The sequence below is a fragment of the Condylura cristata genome, unplaced genomic scaffold (assembly GCF_000260355.1).
Source record: "Condylura cristata isolate star-nosed mole 26May11 unplaced genomic scaffold, ConCri1.0 scaffold00015, whole genome shotgun sequence".
NCBI lineage: Eukaryota > Metazoa > Chordata > Mammalia > Eulipotyphla > Talpidae > Condylura > Condylura cristata.
Window position 1 is genome coordinate 29,668,929 of NW_004567116.1, and position 16,175 is coordinate 29,685,103.

A 16,175-nucleotide genomic window follows, 5' to 3' on the forward strand; every position below is an offset into this window, starting at 1 on the left:
AAGAATCCCTGAACACCTTTGGCACTGGCTCCTAGCATTAAATGGTCTTCCTTCAAGTCATTCCTTCATATTTTGTAATGAGCCACTGGGGAAACGGACTTTGAGGAAGACAGTCAGGAAGAGGATGGCAAAGGGGCTACCCCAGAACAAAAGAAGGGTGATGTCAGTGTCTCAGTTTATTGGCCCTATGTAGGAAGGGAAAGTAAATTCCTCTCATGCTGTTGGTTTTCTTGAAACCTGTTTTAAAGCAATGTGAAATGAAAGACACTGATTTTTGAAGTTGTTTTCCCTACTTTGACACCTAAGCTGTCCTTTCCCTGGTAATGATTGCAGAAGATACCAGGTTTTGATAACAGAAGAGAGAAACAGAATCTTAGATTAAAAACAAAAACAGGAGTTTTAGTTAAAGGTTAAATTTGAGATTTCTAAAAATGAAAAGAATCCTAAAATCATGTTTCCTTATAAAAAGCAAAACAACTGAAAAGGGAACAAGACAAGGTGTGAGAAAAGTGAGGAAATGAAGATGGTGGATGGAGTTTTGCAGGCTCTTTGTCGTCTCCATTTGTTTTGTTCTTAGGATAAATACTACCACTGGGTTGTAAATAGGTCTGAATTATAACTTATAACTTAAACTGTGCTTTTCTATTAATATAACTGGAGCTCTAGATTCTTAAGTATGTATAAATTAATTTGGAAAAAAAGCCCTGCAGCAGCTTTGCCACATATAACCTTTTGTGTACTTTGGTATGATGCATCAGAGATACTCAGTGCCTTTCTGCACCTGAAAGGTATTCAGAAAGGCCTTTATTTAATGGGGAATTGACATACGATAAACCTTAATAAGATGCATATTAATCATCTCTGGGTAAGTGGGAATTGATAAAGTTAGGTAGGTAAAGAAGCACACTTTTTAAAATAAGATTGTTTTTCTTGTAGTCCTATTTTGTGACGGATTATGATCCAACCATCGAGGATTCCTATACAAAGCAGTGCGTGATAGATGACAGAGCAGCCCGGTTAGATAGTAAGTAAGCTTTCTTCATTTGGTAGTTCACATACCATTTCTTAAAAAGTGAATTCTGTTTTCTACTGGGTTATGTGTTACAACTGAAATTATGTGAACATCAGATTGAAACGTCTAATAAGTAATAAGATGGACTTGAATATAAGTCCATCTCTTTCATTACTTTTGATGAGCTGCATACATCAATCAAGACCGTTAAACTATTCCTTAGTAAATGTAACGTAAAATGATAATTGGATTGTTCTTGTTTTATAAAACCAGTACTGCAAATTTTATATTATAGTCTATTAAAGTTGTGCTTATTGGGACATTTGGAAAACAGAGATTAGGCCTTAATTCTTCCTGCATTTTGGGAAAGGTTAAAATGGGTAAAGTGAATATAGAATAAGCTTCTATATTTAACTTGCTTAGACTTTATAGCACCAGAGGCTTTTAACAAATTGTGTTTTGTGAATGGCTAAAACTTCACCTCTCCACTAAAGAAAGACATGTTCTTTCACCCAAAGACATCAAGAAATACAGTAGCCTCTGCCATCTTGAAAGTATGATAACTGGGGGATAGTCCACATTTTCTTTCTTGAATTTATAGTTATTTTTTCAGTTCTTTCCACAGAGGAGATGAAACATCCACATAACATCAGATGTTATTTGACTCCAGCTCCATAGCTGTATTTGATATTTTTAACCTTGTAATTGGTATGCTAATATATTCTAACTGTAAAATCAATCTGTACTGATGAAGATAATTCTGAAACTGTCTGCCATTAGAATACATTTGTCTTCAGTACTGAGAATAAAGTACTAAGAGGCGAATGCCATTTCTTTATGTCCCAAGATTGGTGTACTCTAAAGGATATACACTGGCAAGGCCTGTCCTTGTGGAAGCCATCCATAAAATGAAAACATGAACACATTTGTTTGTTGTTTCTCCTTTAGTTCTGGATACAGCAGGACAAGAAGAGTTTGGAGCTATGAGAGAGCAGTATATGAGAACTGGAGAAGGTTTCCTGTTGGTCTTCTCTGTCACAGATAGAGGCAGGTTTGTACCAGTATTCAATGTAGACCCATGTCTAGATCACTATTTTATCGAATTTGATTTTCTTGTTTCGATAGAAAAAGTAATAAAATACTGAATGGGCATGAAACTTGCTGAACTCTGATACTTAACCAAATCGATCAATTCCTTTTGTGTTTTTAGTTTTGAAGAAATCTACAAATTTCAAAGACAGATTCTCAGAGTAAAGGACCGTGACGAGTTCCCAATGATTTTAATTGGTAATAAAGCAGATCTGGATCATCAAAGACAGGTGAGAAGGGATTGTGCTGCTTGAAAACCACTTGTTTGTGACCATGTTCAGTGAACAGATATATTTAATGAAAAAATTGAAGTAATAGGATCAAAAAGCAACTGTTTCTGGCATACTGGATTTTACAGAAGTAAACTACAAGCTACCTATTTTCAGACAAACAGGAGTAAACTACCTGTTTGCAATCGGGAAGAAATACACGTTCTTTTACGTAGAACTTCGGTGGACTCTGCCTCAAGTATTTGTCCTAGCTCTGTTCTTGTGTTACATTTTCCTGGGTAACACCCAAAACTCTAGTCCAGTTAGATAATTTTTTTTAAAGATTTATTTATTTATGTATACAGAACTGGGGTACAGGCCAAAGGTGCAGGGGTGGTGAGAGGCTTCACCTGAGACAGAGTGGGGAGCAGAACAGGCAGATGGATAGACCACACTGCTGTGGGGTGCAGTGCGTGAGACAGGAGAGCTCTGTCACACCATGTGGGTCACCTCCAGGGCCAGGGATCAAACTTGGACTGAAGCATCTGCTGTGAGCTTGCAGTGTTGCGTCTAACCCATTGTGCCACCAGAGAGGGCCCCATTAGATAGTCTTAAAGTTAACCCTGAAGACTTTGGTGTAATTGATTCAATATTAAAGCTCAGTTACTTCATTTAGAGAATGATTTTGATTTACAGTACGTGGGTTTTTCTGAAGTCCCACTGAAAATTGAATTTTCTGTTAATTTGCCACATTGTCTAGTTCTAACACTAGTAACCTGCAAGAAAAGTAGAATTAGTTTTACTGTTAGATCTCTTTCAAATATGAATTAGTATATAAAATGCCTATAGATAGTCAACATATTGTGGCACTTTAACTTTGCTTTAGGTCATAGGATCACAAAATATTTCATGTAGGTTTTTACTTTTATGAGAACCATAGACTCATAGAGCTATATAGGGAATAAGTTTCATATTTCTGTGGCTTAAAGATAAGTAGTTTTTTCGAATAAGTTCTGTATTTCACTACCTAAACCATGTACATATATATGTGCTGAATGCTTTAGATGTGTAAACCAAGGGAGAAAAAGCAAGTGGCTGTGACATGTGATAGCTTGTCCATTCCTATGGATTCTCCTCTTCCAGAGGAAGAACATGCCTCCTTCCACCTGGGCTCCTCTTTCCTAGTCCCCTTCTCACTGCACTGGGCATACCGGCTGTTCTCACTGTCATGCCATTGCCTCCATACGGCCACTCCAGGGCCCTGCACTTTTTCCTAGTCTACTCATTTCTCACTTGTTTGGATGATTATTACTTAGTCACATTCTTAAAGGTACACATTTTTACTCTTTCCTTAGCTGACGATGAGTGGTTTCTCCTAGTTCACTGGGAAATTTCTTCCTTTCCCAAGCTCCATATGTACTAACCTAAGTGAATATGTGCCCCACTTATGTGGACAAACAGCGCACCCTTCTGTGACCAGCTCTCCGTAGGCACTGGGTCTGTTTCTTTCACCAGCTTAGGGACATCACCCCAGCAGCGGTTCCATTCTGGTTCTTCATTTCTCTAGTACGTGATCATTCTGACTAGCACACAACATGTGGCAGTTTCTTGTCTTTAAAACAAAATTTAATGGCAGTCAACATCTTTTTCTTAATTTCACATTTCTTTTGTTGTTTTGCCTTAATCATAAAACTCCTTAAAAGTATTATCTACATTTGCTACACTTTCTTTCCTGCCACTCTTGCTTGCGCTGACTCCAGGCAGTCAGTGTCCCATCAAGGTCACCACTTGCGTAGATGTCAGTAAGATGTCAGTAACGTTTGACACAATTACTCACACCCTTCTTTTTGAAACACTTTTGTTTACTTTGCTCTGTGACATCATTCCCTATGCCTCCCCGCTTCTTCCCAGTGCCCTCGGTTGGCTCTGCCTCATGTCCTTATCTGTCTCTGTCAGGTATCTTAGGGTTCAAGTACTCTTCTGGGCTCAGATATTCAAAGATAAGCGTGCTTTGTCTTTAGTCTCTCTTCACAGTTAAAGCTGTTGTTCTGTAATGTATTGGCACCCTTGCTTGTTCTACAACCGAACCTGGGTAGACTACAGGGATCCCATAAACACGTATGGCCCCTTGTTTAGCAATGCTTACTTTTTGGTCTTTTCTTTACATTCTTAGTCAGTAACCAGTCCGGCTTGCTTTAGTTGTTAACCCAGTTTGTTTGTTTCTACCTTTGTCTTGGACGTGGTCCATTGGGCTCTCTCTAGTTTCTAACCTATTTTCTGTTGAATAGCATATGCCTGTTTCCTGTGTTCTTTGAATTTGGGGGTCAGCTCTAGACATTCCTACCACTGACTCCAGAAATTCTTAATTTGTCAAGGTAAAGAGTACATTAGAAGAGATTTTGCATGTTTCCTTTTGGCTTCTATACCTCTAGATTTGCTTCTACATCTATCCACACCCATTCATTCTTCCATCCACTCACACACCCACCCACCCATCCATCCAGTATTTATTCAGTACTTTTTTCTAGGCGTTGATGACAAAGTAATAGAAGTAGTCATTGATGTTTACATTAAATGAAAAGAGATACAGAAATAGAATGACTATTTTGTGTTACCACATATCTGGCTCCTTAGAGATACAACGATCATTTTGTTTATCTTGTCAGAGGTGTAGTAAGAAAACATTGGTAAATTATTTGCTTGTCTTTGCTAAAATATAAAGGTAAGTATGACAGTGCATTGATTCTGAAATTTAATACAGCAGCATGTGAGCTTGGATTGTGTACTTCATGACCTATCTTATTTCAAGTTCCTTGTCCTTGATTCAGTTCTGTCTTGAATTGACAGGAGTTGTTTTTGTTTTCTGTGTTTACTCCCCCTTTTCCTTCATTGCTTATTTTATCTTCCCTTTAATTATTGGTGCTTAATTATTAATGGCCACTGCTCATTCAAGAAAGGAATCCATTATACAATTCTACTACTAATAAATACGTAGATGTGCTAACTTCCATTCGTTAGTTCTCTGACCCTCAATGTGTCCCTGCATCTTCCTAGAAAAGGATCCCTACTTCTCAAATAGCAGAGTAAGGGGCTTCCAGTCTTAACTACGCCTTGAATGTATCTAAAAAGTTTGTAGATCATTGAATGTATGCACCATAAGGACTTAATAGTTTGCTCATGCTCTGTCCTTAGCAGTATAACAAAGATAAGCTTCATTAAATACTAAATGTTTGCAGAATGAATCAGGTCATCAGTGATCAAGACATCAATATGATGTTTCTACATAATAGATATTTTTGAAAAACAAAACACATTTTGCTTCTGTAAACTCAGGTTATTAATTAATTCCTATTACTAAGTAAGTATTGCAACATGTGGTCTGTCCTCTTAAGCCCAGCTTGTTCAGACAAAATTGCTGTCCTGTTCCCATTTTGCTCTTCTCTATTTGGGAGATACCTATCTATATAGATACCTATCTATTTCTATCCATCTATCTATAAGGATAGCAGTATCAGTATATGCATATGTTCATATTCTTGTGAATTTCTACCGATGTTCGTTGAGTCTTATTAGAGGTTCCAAAATACAGATCTGTGAATTTGTTGTATCAGATTTGGCTTGGTTGTTTAAAGCAAAACATTTTTGTATAGGGCTTTGATCTACTAAATCAGAATATCCAAAAAATAAGGCGCTGTTAGTATCTAGTCTTTATAAAATTCTCTAATTCAGGGAACCTCTAGGAAGTCTGTGTGGGTATACTTTTCAATTTTCTGTTGATTTCTAGGTTCCCATGCTGTGGCTTTGTTCCATATGGCATCCTTTATGTTTGCTTTGGTAGTAGTGATACTGCTTCTATTTCGTGATTAAAAATTACACTACACCAGTGATTTTAAAAGCAGCTTTATATTTAGCTAGAGATGTGTTTATAAACTTTGTAGACCTCAGTTTCTGGGAGTTAGTGATGTGAAACTATCCCTTAAAAATAAATAAATGAAGCATGTAAACAACCTTAGCAGTGGGTTGTTTTATCATCTAGACTGTTCATTATTTTTTTCTACTAAGTATAAAAATAGATCATTTGTTGTTCCTCTCCAGCAGAAGTATATTATGGAAGAGGGCTAGGGTAAGATGTCCTTTTGAAGAGTAATTGAGCAGGAAGACAAGTAGCAAAATTCTTAAGGACTTTTTATTTCCCTCTCAAATATCAAATTTATGTCAGTAAAGTAATTTATAGAGATTGATTGCAAATATTTTCATTTTTCTTAATGTCTTTTCTATATTTGAAGACATTTATTTGATTAGTCTCTTCTTGCTTAGACATACTTGTTTAGTTAACTACTATAATTCTCTTAGGCACTGGGTGTGTATAGACAACTATCCCATACTTCCTTGCTACAAAGGACATCATAGTTGGAGAGAGAGACAAAAAATTGTGTTGTGTGGTTTGTTAAGACTTGTCACTGGTATGTCACAAGGTGTTTTGGGAGCTCTGGGATGTTGTTCTACAATCGCATTAACACTATGGGGCTGATTCTAACTGCTTGACTCTTGAGCTATTAGTAAGAAACAAATTAAGTGTAGATAGCTTTGGTAGTAAAAGGACTGACATTCCAGGATAAAGGAAAGAATTTGTGGGGTCAATTTTTAGGAATAAATTTCCTGTGTCAAGTTTTCCTAACATAGGAATTTTCTTTCTAAATTGATGGTTCTGAGAAGAGTTCTTTTCTTACATGTTTACATTTTTGTAAATTGCTTGCTTGATTTGATTTATATTTCATAGCCTGTAAAGTATATTTATTGTTTTGGAGAGAGGTAGGGTAAATTTTAAAATTACATAAACTTATATATACCAAAGTTTTGAGGAATCTGTCTGCTACCCTTTTGGAATACAGCAGGATAAACTATTGTAAAGTAACTCTTAGATGCATATGTGTTAGTGTAATAACCTAAGGCTATTACATTGAGTTTGCTGAATTTTAGGAATGGAATATGAAATTGGAGAGCAAATTGTCTGAAAGAATTAGAGGGAATAGTACCTTGAACTTAGATGGGACCAAAAATAATTTCTCTGACCAGACTTAACTTTGAAATTCTTCGTGTATTAGGTTGTCCACGCAGAAGGGTTTTTGCTCTACCAGTGAGACAAAATTAGCCCTACTAAGTGCTATTCTATAACAAAAAAACAAAAATGTATGAACTTTTCAAACAACTGCATTCCAGAAGAAAATTTAAGAACACTTGCAGGGGGACAGATTATCTAGAACTCGGGCATCCCCACAAAAATTAGCAAGCACCTAAATATAAGCAGGAGAAATGATCTATTAGAAGGAGACAAAAAAACAACAAATGAAAATGGATCCAGATATGACCCAGACGAGTAAATAGAAATATCAAAACAATTATAACTTTCTTCCATATGTCCAAGAAGCTAGAGAAAAAAATGAATGTTAAGTATAGATATAATAGATGAAAATCAAACTTAAAAAAAAAAAAGATAAAAACCAAACTTCTAGAACTTTAAAACTATAGTGTTTGGAGATGATACACCAAAGGGGGAATTAACATAATTTGTGACTAAAAAATTTTAAAATTTAATGAAAACTACAAATATACATATCCAAGAACTTTATCAAACCCTGAGTACATGAAAAATAATGCACATTATAACATATTACCTTGTACCACATTAATCACATGAAATTACTCAAAGTTAGTAATAAAGAGAAAATTTTAAAATAACCAGAGGAAAAGAAAGTACTTTACAAACATACAGAAATAAAGACAAGGATGAGATCAGCCATCATTGTTTCCTCATAGGAAGTGAATGAAGCCAGAAGAAGTGAGTGACAATTTTTTAAGTATTGAAAGAAAAAACTTCCACCTAGTTTTCAATGCTCACTAAAATTTTATTTCAAAATGAAGGTGAGATAAAATTTTTTCTCAGATACACAAAAGGTGAAATAATGTATTACCAGCAGACCTACATGACAAGAAATGTGAAATGAAATCCTCAGCCAGAAGAAAAATGGTAATATAGAAATGTGGATCTATACAAAGAAGTGAGGAGTAATACCAGGAATGGCAGTTATGTGGGGTAAATATAAATATTTTTATTTAGATCTCTTTGAAACAAATGATTAAATAAAAGGTAGTTATAGTAAAAGAATGAGGAAGCAACATGCTGTTGTAAGTTTCTTAAACTACATGTAAGCTGTTACCATATTTGAATTAAACTGTGATGAGTAAAGATTGTATATTATAAACTCTGAAGTAGTCATTAAAATAACATACTGGATATTTATAGTTTATTAGCCAACAGAGGAGATAAAAGGAATCATAAAAACATTATAGTTAACCCAAAAGAAGGAGGAAAAGGATATGTAGAACAAAATGTGGATGGGCTAGAAACACATTTCCAGATGAATCCGCTATTTCAATCACAGTAACAAATAGCTTGAACACTTCAATTAAAAAGTAGATGTCAGGTTGGATGAGGACAATAGAAAGCAAGATCCTAGAAGAAATCAACTCTAAATTTTAAAGATACAAATTGGTTAAGGGAAAGGATTAGGTGAAATTTACCAAACTAACACTAATGAAAAGAATATTGAAGAAGATGTATAATTATCAAAGTAGATATTTACTCAGACTAAAGTATATTTATAGGGAATAAAACGACATCACCATCCAAACATTCATGGGAACTAATAACAGTTAAAATTCTTGAAGCAAAACTGGAAAACTGGAAAGAGAAATGGACACGTTCACACCTATAGTCAGAAATGTCAACATCTCTTTCAATAATTGACCAAGTAATTAAGAAAAAAGTTAGTAAATACATAGATGGCTTGAACAACACACTGCACAACGTATCCTAATTGACATTAGTGAATACTCCACCAACAACAGTAGAACAAATCTCAATAAATTTGTAGGGATTCCAGTCAGAAATAGGTTCATTGTCCACAGAGGAATTGAATTGGAAATAAATTAACAAAAATTACAGAAATCAACAATAGAGATAATAGAAAACATATCTAGGAAATCTTTGAATATAGCATGTTTCTAAATAACCCTTCATACAAAACAAAAGGAAATTACAAAGTATTGTGAACTCACTGAAAATAAAAAAGATAACAGCATGATTTGTAGGATGCTCCTCAAGAAGCATATGTGGGAAATTTATACCACCTAATGCTTGTGTTAGAAAAGAGTCAAGTCAATGACTTTTGCATCTGTTTTAGACTCCAAGAAAACTTTAATAAAAGCAAACTAAACCATAGTAGTCAGAACAAGGGAAATAATATAGATAAGATTGGGAATCAGTGAAATTCCAAGTGGAAAATTATGGAAAGATAAATACTAAAAAGTGTTTTTTAGAAGATCAAAGTGATTAGTGTAAGCAGGATGATCAGGTAAAAAAAGTACATTTTACCAACATCAGTAATAGGAGAGATAGCCATTGTTGCAGACCTTTAGATATTTAAATAATTATATAGAAATTCTGTGAATAACATCATACCAGTAAAGTCAACAAGCTAGAAGGTAAAAAATACCAAAGCTCCCTCAAGAAGAAGGAAAAAAGATAACCTAAACAGTACTTGGCAAAATTAATTTGTTGTAAAAACCTTTCCATAAAGAAAACTCTAGGCTCAGATGGATTCATTGGTGAATTATACCAAACTGATTTTCTGAAAATGCTCCAGAAAATTGAAGAGAATTCTTTCCAATGCATTATATGACGCCAGATAAAGATGTGAGAAAACACCAGTCCAGTATCTCTCATGAGCATAGATTTAAAAGTCCTTAATAGAATTTTAGTAAGTAGAATTCAATACTACATTAAAAGGACAGTGTCATCACCCAAGTAAAGTTTCTGGGAGTAAGTGTTGGTCTGACACAAACATGAATCAGTGTAATTCACCACATTAATAGACTAAGAATGAAGAATCATGTGCTCTCTAGGAGCAGAAAAGTACTTTAATAAATCTGATATCCATTTCTGATAAAAAATTCCTTTTAAGTAGAACTTTGTTAATCTGGTAAAAGAGCCTCTACAATGAAAACCAGCAACTGACTGCATACTTAAAGGTTAAAAGACTGAATACTTTGCCCCAAGATCGAAAACAGTTCAAAAGTACCCCCTCACCACTGCTGTCACTGTACTGATGATTCTAGGCACTGAGATAAGGTTAGAAACAGAAACAAGTCAACCATGCTAGAAAGGAAACAATGAAACTATCTTTATTAGCAAATGACATGATTGTTTATATAGAAAACACATCACATTTATAAAAGAATGCCTAGATATAAAGGAGTATAGAATATTTCCAAAATTTAAGAGAAAATACAAAAATTATTATCCTATTTCTATAGAGAGAAATGTACATCACTGAAAAGACCAGAAGAATGTATGTATCTCTGTAGGTTACTAAACACTTACCTGCCTTTATGGCTTTTCTGCCTTTGTGGTAATGACTAATAAAAGCATTTTTCTAGAAATAAGAATTTTAGCCTCATTATATGAATGTGAATGTAAATACAATATAGTTTAATAATTTTAGATAAATACCACCATTTCACACATTTTACATTTAAAATATATGCATTTACTTATATTCAATTAGTATTTTCCTATTCTGGCCTACCATTTGATTTCTCAATCAGCTCTGCCATCCTTCCTTCACCTTGTAATATAAGGAAGGTGTAAGGGTTTATGATCCTATTTATTATTCATTTCTCTTCACATACATACTGAGTGTCCCTTGTGTACCCATTACTAGGGAATAAGAGATGATGTCCCCTGGGCCCTTGATTCCTGCCCTCCTCTCCATCCATTCCCACCTTTTTCTCCTTTGGCATGCTCTGTGCAAGCCTTTTTTCAGGTTCTGGAACCTGAAGCCTCCCCTCTCCCCATGGCTCTCATGTCTGCCATTTCCTTGATTGGGGATGCTTCCTCACGCTATCCCAAATAATTCTATACTTAATTCTAGTTTGTATATTACTTCCTCAGGAGAGTGCTCCTGATCTACCTGATCTGTACACTGATAGCACTTCGCCTTTCTGATTTGTGTCCTAAGTTTTTTTGCTCTGAGATCTGTGGAGGTGGGCATCATTTATGTTGAACAGTCTCATTTTGTCTTGTTATAAAATAGTCTGGTTTGGACTGGGTTATTAATCCAGTGATTATTAATCCAATTATTATTAATCTGTGGCCAGGGATCAGATGAAGCAGTTCTGCATATTAATATTATACCTCAAACAGAACTATTTAAATTTCAGATAACCCAGGAAGAAGGACAGCAATTAGCACGGCAACTTAAGGTAACATACATGGAGGCATCAGCAAAGATTAGGATGAACGTAGATCAAGCTTTCCATGAACTCGTCCGTGTTATAAGGTAAGCAAAACAGATTTTGGAACTTGGTTTTAATTTATTGAATCTGATGGGTAATCACCCTGTACTTTTAAAAACTATTAACTGAGGGAAAAAAATTACCATTATCTGTTTTTATTAAGAGAGAGTAGGAGGGGTTCTATTTTAGAAGTTAATGCATGTGGTATATTAAAATTTTAAATTACATATTGTATTCCAGCTATTTCCTCATGTAAAACCTAATTGAATTATACTGAGGTAGAGGGTATCCATAGGGTTGAACAGAATATAGGTGGCTTCCAAAGATGGTGATAGTAAAAAGTGATGACACCAGCCAGGTGCCCTGGTGAACTTTACATGCAACATCACATTTAATTCTCCTTAGAAGCCAGATACTTTCTTTTATCTCCATTTGTAGCTGAGAGAATAGGCAAAGAGAGATTAAATAACTTGTATAGAGTTTAGACATACAAAATGACAGAGCTGGGACTTGAATCAGTATCTAATTCTAAAGCCTTGCTTCCTCCTCAGCAACTCCTGGGTAAGCTGAGTAAGCTGGTGTGGAGCTTCCACACTCACATTGGGCGTGAAGTGTAGTAGCTAGGTTTGTAGAGTTTTTTCCTCCTAGTTGGCCTTTGAGACCCCTGTGGTTCAGGAAGCTTGAAGTGTGATGGGTGAAATTGACTGAAGCAACTGTGTATGTGGTATGTGAGGAAGAATGACTTGCTTTAGTGGGTGGGGTTTAATTTGATTGATTTACATCTTACCCTCCCACCCCCGCCCCCACTTCTACTGGTTTCACTGCTACTGAGATGGTTTCATAGGTACACAGAGTGGTCTTGTGTTATCATGTATCTAATTGACATTTGAGCTATAGGATTCTTGTATTTTTTTTATGGCCCCATGCCAAGGTGGAGGGAAAAAAATTGAAGGTGATTTTTTGGTTTTTAATATTTTGTTAAAAATCTGAGTTCTGCTATATCTAATGAATTCAGTTTGACTTTTACAAGATGAAAAGATTTCTGGAGATGGATGATAGAGCTGGCTGCATTATGTGGTGAATGTATTTAATGCCACTGAACTGCACTGTTCAAAATGGTGTAGACGGTAAATTTCATGTTATGGACATTTTAACTTGCACGTAGATGTGTTCACACACTGATGAACTAGTGCCTTAAAGTAGTTCTTAGTGCCTTTTAAAAATTTGTCCTTAATTTTGACCCTCTGAATCTATCCATATCAATTAGACAAGAGTGAGGGACTTTTGTCAGATTAGGAGACTTGATTACGAGACTTGACATGCTACCTATGGAGCTATATAGAGCTTTTTAAATGCCATGTACTGTTAGGCATTGAAACATAAAAAGATCTTATTTTATTCTCGCAACAACTGTAAAAATAAAAAGATTTCTTTCAAAAAAACAAACACACCACAAAACTCAGAGAGACTGCAGACTTGTCTAATGCTAACTGGTAGCTATAGGTTTCAGGACAAGAATTGGGACTGTATACTTTGTGAGGATAATTTTTTTACTGTGTTCCTGTCATGGATGTGTATTTTTAAGTACATCTTTCAATGGAATCTCTAATTGAGAAAAGAACTTTAAGTTTCTGAGTTCAGCAACTCCTCTGATTCAGGAGGCACCATTGATGGAACTCACACAGCTGTGCTTTTTCCAGTGTTGAAGTATTTGTCTCTCCCCCACCCAAAGATTTGCTTTGATTGAGAACTCGAAACTAAGCACTGAAAAACATAAGCCTATGAACTAGACTTGTGCATTTGTAATAACATATTTCGAAGAAGGCGATTACATGTAGAGTTTTCTATCTTACAGGAAATTTCAAGAGCAAGAATGTCCTCCTTCACCAGAACCAACGCGGAAAGAAAAAGATAAGAAAGGCTGCCATTGTGTCATTTTCTAAGAATCCCTTGAGTTCTAGCTACCAACTGCCAGGAAAAGCCCTCTTCTTCCCTCCTTATGGTTTACATCTTGTTGGTACCTTTCTAGCCTTAGAGACATATCACCATGGTAGCCTTAGACCAGAAGCTGGCTAATCCTTTCCATGAGCTAATCTTATGGTCATTTCAAGACAGATTTAAGGGAACACTAAGGCTGCTTCAAAGATGATTTGATTCCTTTAAAATATATATCTATCTACATTCTTATTTAAGGGCTTACATTTTAATAGAAAAGAATCAGTTTTGGAACGTAAGCTGTTTGCCAAGCCTAAGTCACAGGTTGTGAAATAACTTTTAACTTCTGGAATCCTGTTGCCTACTGTTACTCTACATAGAAACATAGGGAGTTTTTTTAAATGTGAATTTTTGCCTATCTAAAAATTTTGATGTCAACTTTAGTAACCTGAAATACACTGAATTAAATCCACAAACGTGAGACATCTCAGACTTTTCCTGATGCTAGCCTTTGCTTTCCAGTGGCCAAAATACCAAAATGCCTATTGTTTTTACAGATTAAAAACTGCTTATAAGGTCTTTATCATTACTCATACTTTTAAGATGATAATGATCTATGTGGCCAAATATTTGAGCTCATTCTGGACTTAGGCATTTCGATGTTCTTGATTTTTTTAATTTAAGACTTTTCACAGCCATATTGAGAGGAAAAATAAATAATTTCTGTCTCTCTTTCTTTTCAAGTATTTCTGGATAAGGGATTCACAAAACTAAAACTGTTTTTGTTTATAATATAAAATATGGAATTGATCTTTCCGGGGTCAGAGATGATTAATGTTTTTGCTATATACTTTTATACATTATTTTCTTATCAAACTAGTTAACAAGTATTTTTATATGTTTGTAAGCAAATATGCTTTCACAGCATACCTTGTGTATATGTAAAGATAAGTATTTAATTCTCACTGTTCACTTTTAACTGACAGAAAAAAAAGTGAAAACTACAGAAAACTGTGGTAGAACTTTGCTGTTCTGGCCTGGTATACCCACCTTAGGCCAGTCACGTTTTCTCAAGAAACCTTCCCAATATTGAGTACAACAGGATGAGAACATGAATTCACTTTCAATATCCCTTACTAGATATTGACTGTTATATCAAGTAGTAAGTGTAAAACTGCATTGATGATTAGTAAAACTGTGGGTGGCTTCTGATTTTGTTTTTAACTCTGTGGATTGTGTTTAAACAATTCAAAAGTATGTTCCTGATTTTGAGATGCTAAGTGGTATTGCACAGTTGTCACTTTACTGAGTGTGTACAACAGTCCCATGAGGTTTATAAAGTGTGCCCTTGTATAGCTTCAGGTGCTAGAATTAAAATCAATCTGTTATCACAAGATAATGCTTGGTGACTTGTCATTTTCGTGGTTTCTTGCAGGAGTGTTGGAGGGAATGTAGCAGCTCTATGCCTTTTTCCAACAAAGCTTTTGGGTTTGCATCTAAAAATCAATATTGGTCATTTAGCAGGTGAACTGGAAATGAAATGGCTTGATGCTCTTAGTGATTTCTTCAAAGTTGAGTCAGTGTTATTTAAACTTTTTCCTCTAAGTGCTCCTGCCAGAACCTGCAGAATCCCAACTGTAATGGAAAGAGGAGGTGAATATATAAACATAAATCCCTCCGAGGAGGAAGCCCTAAAACAACTGAAGCAAAGCACACCAATGTCTTTGAACAGCAAATGAACATTACTGGCTTGAGAAACTAAAATATTTATCTTGTGGCTTTTGATACTATAGCACTGTCACATATCCATGTTAGTACTTAAATTTGGGGAAGTTTTTGTTTATCATGAGTAGCTTCAGCTAACAAGAGCTTATCTACAAAATATTCAGATTGAATGGAAGGCTTTCATTCAGTACTGAATTAGACGATTCATAGCAAAACAGACTACAAGTTAAATCATGTTGTCAATTTACTTCTTTTCTTTTTTTCCTCTCTGTGCTCACTTTGGGTAACTTATTGCTACCTCTTCTAGTTCAGGGTACCTTTTTTGCAATCATTTCCTCTGCTGGTAATTCCATCTGCTTTTTACTTTTCAGACGAGTGTGTGTGTATGTGTGTGTGTGCTTGTGTGTGTCTTTTCTGTTATAATTGGTTCTTTTTTGTGTCTTTTGTGTCTCTTATTATGTTCTTCTATTTCTCTTCTGTCACCTCTCATTGGGTTCCAGAGAATTGAGTCAATCGACTTATCTGTTGTGCTTAATGAATCCACTTCTCTTGTATGCATGTAAAATAGTAGTTGCTGTACACCATCCTTGAGAGATCCAAGAAAGCGTACTGAGCTTACTGAGATAAGCTTGTGTAGGGCTTAATTCTGTTGGGGAAAGTCTTGGTTGAGAATTCATATTCTGTGAATATTTGAATATACTTTTTCAATAGCTACTTTAATATTCTGTCTCCTGATTCCATCATCTCTTACTTAAAATTTTTGGATCTGCTTTGTATTGACTGGCTTTACTCTAGTTATGAGCCATTTTTTCCTACTTTTTCCAGATCTGTTAAGCTTTGATTGACTA

General features: G+C 35.2%; 1 protein-coding gene across 1 annotated transcript; it reads left to right on the forward strand.

Annotated features, from left to right (window-relative positions):
* The first annotated feature begins 922 nt into the window (after nucleotides 1-922).
* Nucleotides 923-14,998, forward strand: RRAS2 (related RAS viral (r-ras) oncogene homolog 2). Its single transcript, XM_004683027.1, has 5 exons — nucleotides 923-1,024; nucleotides 1,961-2,063; nucleotides 2,223-2,331; nucleotides 11,593-11,711; nucleotides 13,523-14,998. Exons 2-5 carry the CDS (start codon nucleotides 1,996-1,998, stop codon nucleotides 13,608-13,610), a joined length of 384 nt encoding a protein of 127 aa, XP_004683084.1. The 5' UTR covers nucleotides 923-1,024; nucleotides 1,961-1,995; the 3' UTR covers nucleotides 13,611-14,998.
* The last annotated feature ends 1,177 nt before the right edge of the window (nucleotides 14,999-16,175 follow it).

What these genes read in the sequence shown, in the direction of transcription:
- RRAS2 (XM_004683027.1), top strand. Translation starts at nt 1,996, where the DNA reads ATGAGAGAGCAGTATATGAGAACTGGAGAAGGTTTCCTGTTGGTCTTC. An exon ending in ATCTGGATCATCAAAGACAG is followed by an intron (nt 2,332 to 11,592) that starts GTGAGAAGGGAT and finishes TTTAAATTTCAG; the next exon opens with ATAACCCAGGAAGAAGGACA. An exon ending in GAACTCGTCCGTGTTATAAG is followed by an intron (nt 11,712 to 13,522) that starts GTAAGCAAAACA and finishes TCTATCTTACAG; the next exon opens with GAAATTTCAAGAGCAAGAAT.